Raw genomic sequence first — 6,216 nt, forward strand, 5'->3', positions numbered from 1 at the left:
TATATATATATATATGACGGGTTTTCTTTCAGTTTCCGTCTACAAAGGTTTTGGTAGGCCTGAGGCTATAGAAGACACTTACCAAAGGTGCCACACAGTGGGACTGAACCCCAAACTACGGTTGATTGAGAAGCAAACTTCTTGCCACACAGCCACACCTGTATGCGTATGTGTGTGTGTTCATATTCACACACATATCTATATAATCCATAGATGCATTACTGTGTATTAAAATTAATGTTTTCCCTATAGGAATAATAATAATAACACTTTCTACAATAGGCACAGGCCCTAAAATTAGAATGTAAGTCAATTACATCAACCCCAGTGCTCAACTGGTACTTATTTCATTGACCCCAAAAAGATGAAGGTAAAGTTGACCTCGGCAGAATTTGAACTCGGAACATAAAAGCAGATGAGATGCCACTAACCATTTTGTCCAGCATGCTAATGATTCTACCAGCAAGAGCCTTAACCCTTTTGAGACACAGTGTTTTGGTATGTGTAGCCAAAAAGACCAAATTTTTTTTTTTCTATTGAGATACATCTGCTGAAAGGCGATCTCTGATTGGCTGTTCAACTTCAAAACCAACCATTCACAAAGTTTGTTCCATTTGGCTGATAGACAGGCCTCAGAGTCATCATTTGGGCCGATCAATTGGCCTGAGTGTCCCAAGAGGATTAAATATAATTATAATAATAATCTTTTCTACTGTAGGCACAAGGCCTAAAATTTTGCGAGAGGGAACTAGTTGATTACATCAACCCCAGTGCTCAAGTGATATCTGTGTAATCAACCCCAAAAGGATGAAAGGCAAAGTTGACCTTGGCGGAATTTGAACTCAGAACATAAAGACAGAAAAAATGCCGCAAAGCATTTTGCCCTGCATGCTAACGATTCTACCAGCTCACCACCTTTATAATAATAATAATAATAATGGTTTCAAATTTTGCCACAAGGGTAGCCACTTTGTGGGAGGGGATGTGTTGATTACATTGACCTGTGTTCAACTGGTACTTAATTTACTGACCCCGAAAGATGAAAGGTCAAATCAGCCTCGGCGGAATTTGAACTCAGAACGTAGCGACAGGTGAAATGCTACTAAGGATTTTGTCTGGTGCAGTAACGATTCTGCCAGCTCACCACCTTATTAATAATAATAATAATAATAATAATAAGGGTTTCAAACGAACCCCAGTACTAGGCTGGTAATTTACTTTATCAAATCTGAAATGGATGAAAGGCAAAGTTGACCCTGGCAAGATTTGAACTCTGAATGTAAAGTATAAAATGCGATGCCACAAAGCAATTTTCCAACTCTTCAGTTTGCTACCTCATAACACTTTTTGATTTAGGCGCTTTGCCAGTAATTTTAAGACCAGAACAAATACTACAATGCCTTTTCAAATGTGATTCAATAATAATAATAATAATAATAATAATGATAATGATAACTAGATTCGAGAAATATGTAGGAGAAATCGGAATTAACATGAGAGCAGAACAGGCCCCCAAAACAACCCTATTGGGGAGAGCTAGGATTTTGAGATTGGTGCTTAGGTGTTGAATGTCATCCATGATGTTAACATTCAGATATCAAAGCTAATAATTTGCAGGAGACCCAGTGAGACCACTGACGACAAGTTGCTGTCCCCTCTCACAGAATCAACCAGAGTAAGGAAGACAGAGCTTTGAGAAGTAAAATAGTAAAAATAATACTTGTCATGATGCAATAGCAAGCTCTCATGGCTTCTGATCTTAACTGATTGGAAGTGTTATCATGTACATTGTTTTGTCTTGCAAATATTCTCTTCAATACCACAGATTTGCCTGTCAGTTGTTTGACGTTAATCAGTTGAGCATGTCCCTTAGTGGCTGACGATATGTGCATCTCTGATCATGAGCAGAAGTAGTTGAGGAGAATCAAAGCCATGTGTTGAGAGGAATTCTTTGGGGTTTAGATAGTTCACCTTTGGAAACATGGGTGTTTCGTTCAACATCCTTAAACAGCCATTATTCAGGGACCTTTTGAACAGGATGGGTTACTTATCTTCAAGAAAATTCTAATTGGCCCCCACTGGCAAGGTCATGCACTGTTTATCTTGATACGAGATCACCATAGCACACATGGTTGTGGGTGCATGCACCTGATATACCCTTATCAGATGGGTAGTCATAAGGGGTATATTGAGCTTTGTATATTTGTGCCCCAGTGTCACTTTGATGGCCTGCATTGCTCTCTCATTCAGTAATAATGATTTCAAATTTTGGCACAAGGCCAGCAAATTTAGGGGACGGAATAAGCTGATGACATGGACCCCAGTGTTCAACTGGTACTTAACCCCAAAAGGATGAAAGGCAAAAATCAACCTCAGCTTTGCTTTTCATCCTTGGGGGGTGGGGGCGATAAAATAAGTACCAGATGAGTACTGGGGTCAATGTAATTGATAATCCTTTCTACAATAGGCCCAAGGCCTATTACAATGACCCAGTGTACTTATTTCAGGACCCCGAAGGGATGAAAGGCAAATTTGGCCTCAGCGGAATTTGAACTCAGAATGTGAAGACAGAGATAATAATAATAATAATAATAATAATAATAATAATAATAATCCTTTCTGCAAAAGGCACAAGGCCTGAAATTTTGGGGGTGTAAACTAGTCGATTACGTTGACCTCAGTGCATAACTGGTACTTAATTCATCAACCCCGAAAGGATGAAAGACAAAGTCGACCTCAGCAGAATTTGAACTTAGAATGATAATCATAATAATTATAATAATGGTTTCAAATTTTGGCACAAGGCCAGTATTTCAAGGGGAGAGAATAAGTCGAGCACGTTGACCCCCAATGCGCAACTGGTATTTATTTCACTGACCCCAATGAGCTTAAAAGCAAATTGACTTCGGCAGAATTTACATTCAGAATGTAAGGACATAAAAAAAAAATAATAATCCTTTCTACTATAGGCACAAGGCCTGAAATCGGAGGGGAGGGGTAAGTCAATCCCATCGACCCCAGTACTTGACTTGAACTTAATTTATCGACCCTGAAAAGATGAAAGGCAAAGTTGACCTCGATAGAATTTGGAACTCAGAACATAAAAAGACGGGCGAAATACCGCTATGCGATTTGCCCGGCGTGCTAACGATTCTGGCAACTCGTTAGCTTAATGATAATAATTAACAAAATCCTGAATGGTTTAATATAATTTTTCCTGATTAATTCATGTCATACAGGTTGGTATCATTAACACCAAGTCTTATTCAAATAGATCTAAGATATTCCAGTTATGGCCATCCAATCTGATTTTCTAACAGAGTACTGCAAACTACATAAATCAATCTTTATTCTGTATTTGTTTTTTGGGTTTTTTTTTTTGCTTCAGTGTGATCGAAGAGATGTTTGCCTACTATTTTTAGCAGGCCACATGACCACTGACAGGGTTTCTAATTAAGTTGTTTTATTGCAAGTTTAGAAAACCAACCATGCGCATTCTGTGAAGCTAGAGTGTTCTGGACGGAGATACAGACGGATTGACTAACAGACAGACAGACGTACATATATATGTGTGTATGTGTGAGAGAGAGAGAGAGAGAGAGAGAGAGAGAGAGAGCAAGATGGACAGAGGGGCAAATCAATGAATGAATGAATGCACAGATTGATACATACATATTAATGGAGAGAGAAAGAGAGAGAATAAGTTAGATTGATGATGAATACACATGCAAACGGATGTAATTATGCATGTATTGATGGATAGATAGACAGACAGACAGATAGATAAACAGATAGATAGATAGATAGATAGATAGATAGATAGATAGATAGATAGATAGACAGACAGATAGATAAACAGCTAGACAGATAGATAGATAGATAGATAGATAGATAGAAACAAATAGATAGATAGGTAGATAGATAGACTAACCAACATACAGGTAGATAGGTGTATTAGTCTAATGCTCGGAAGACAGACAGACAGAGATAGATGGATAAAAATATACACTTATATAAAAGTCAAACTAACGGACAGCTACACGCACACGGAGATTGACAAGACGGGAATGCGAATCCATGGCGATACTTTACCTGTAGATTTCACTGCGGGAATCAGAGCTGGCATCATCTATAATTTTCATGTTGATGGTGGTTGGAGTGATGCAGGAGATATTTGGAAAAGTAGTAGCGGTTGTTGTTGCTGCTGTTGAAGTAGCTGTAGTGTTATTAGTAGAAAGAGTTGTTGATGCTGTAATAGTTGTAGGTGTTAGTGTTGGGCTGTCTCCGTTTTCGCTGTCGTCGCTCGGTAGTGGGACATCGACTAGCTCTTTGTCACACTCTTTAGACATCCTCATGAAAAGCAGCGATGGAGTAGGCTTGACTCACCGTGGCTCAGATTGTAATACAGTGCAGTGAAAGATATATATATTGATATATGTGTGTGTGTGTGTAGCAGCTCAACGATATAAAATATATTTATATGTCTTCTGTGTGTGTGTAAATATATATATATAGAGAGAAAATTAGATGTATGTATAGATTGATATATTTTATAGAAGAAGCTGAGTGAGTATTTAAGAAGGAGTCACTAGGAGATTTTCGTTATATGCAACCATTCATACACACAAAAAAATAATAATAATATTCTGTATGAGTAATCTCGTTTGCACCGCCAAACGTATATATTAACATACAAAACTGATTCAAGTAACGGACAGTCTACAATCCGTAATTTAAAATATATATATAGATGGAAGAAAATCTGGTTATTTGGTAATGAAGCTTCTCAGAGCTTCTCGAGTATATGCGATGATTCAGACGGATAAAATAATATATATGTATATAGGCAGTGCTCTTTGTAGTATGTACCACTACCACACGTCTATGTATGTATATTAATATACAGCACTAGGGCGTGTTGACACCAGTAACGCTGTGACACCGTCCGTATAGAAGAAGATACTGATATATATGATATATAATGTATGTATGTGTGTATATATGATACACACTATCGATTAGCACTCTAGACAGTCAGTCAATACTCAATTTAGATATAAATGGGCCGCAGTAGAGAGAGATGGGGGGGAGAGTCAGACAGACATGCGGGACAGATAGACAAACAAACGAACGGACGGACGGACGTACAGGTTGGGGAAAGAAAATAATTTTTTAATGTATTTGTAGGTATATAGATATATATATGTGTGAGTGTGCGCGTGTGTTAATATATATAGGTGTCTGTGTCTGTATTTCAATTCGGGAATAAATCAGAAATGCTGTTATTTAAGCAAGCTCAAAGCTGGGATGTCAAAAGTCAGCGTTAATGTATTTTAGTAAATGGATGGATGGAGATGATGATGCAAGCAGACAGAGAATAATAATAATAATAATAATATATTAATCCATTCGAAATGTTAGCAAGAGACAGATATATATAGTATATATGTATATGTATGTGTGTGTGTGTGTGTGTATATATAGATGTGTGTGACTCTGTTTCAATTCGGAAATAAAGAAGACAAACTGTTATTAAAGCAAGTTCGAAGCTGGGATACGAAAAGTCAAACGTTATTGTGTTAATATATTAGTAAGACAACCCCACAGTGGATGGAGAAAATGATGAGGATGCAAGCAGAGAGAATGATAATAATAATATATATTAATCCATTCGAAATGTATTGAACACTTGGTTAGTAAATGTTAGCAATAAACATATATGTACACGTTATATATGATATATATACGTCCGTAGAAGTGATCAAATAAGACTTACAGCAGGTAATTAATTAATTAAGACGAGGTCTGAAAGGCAATTATTGATCTTCGCCTTACGCCAGCGCACTTGCTTGCTGCTTACACGTAGCGCCACCACGCGACATTCGTCGGCGTCAGAAGGAAATAAGGAAGAGAGATAGTAAAAAGAAAGGAATAACGAATTCAAGCAGTTGCCAAGGGTCGATAACTCTCGTTCGTTCTCGTGACTCACCGCCTGTTGCTGCTAATATTGCAACTGCTGCTGCAAACACCTGTTATTGTTGTTGTTATTGCTAACTCTCTCTCTCTCTTTCTCTGTCATTCTTTCTTCTTCTCTTATTATTTCCTTCTCTGTGTGTCTCTAACTTTTTAATCTCTATTTTTCTGTTTCACTTACTCTCTAATTCTCTTACGATTTCTCCTTGTTTCTCTCTCTCTCTTGTTATCGCTCTCTTTCTA

At 37.6% G+C, this 6,216-nt stretch overlaps 1 protein-coding gene across 1 annotated transcript in view; it reads right to left on the reverse strand.

Moving 5' to 3' along the window:
• LOC128251217 (short coiled-coil protein homolog) overlaps window positions 1–5,971 on the reverse strand; it is a gene marked incomplete at its 3' end in the record, with an annotated part of 29,374 nt that extends 23,403 nt beyond the window's left edge. Inside the window, exon 1 of the mRNA XM_052977840.1 lies at window positions 4,093–5,971. Coding sequence (XP_052833800.1) covers window positions 4,093–4,355 — 263 coding nt within the window. The remainder of the gene's footprint in view (window positions 1–4,092) is intronic.
• Window positions 5,972–6,216: the final 245 nt, after the last annotated feature.

Source organism: Octopus bimaculoides, chromosome 29, assembly GCF_001194135.2.
Source record: "Octopus bimaculoides isolate UCB-OBI-ISO-001 chromosome 29, ASM119413v2, whole genome shotgun sequence".
Lineage (NCBI taxonomy): Eukaryota > Metazoa > Mollusca > Cephalopoda > Octopoda > Octopodidae > Octopus > Octopus bimaculoides.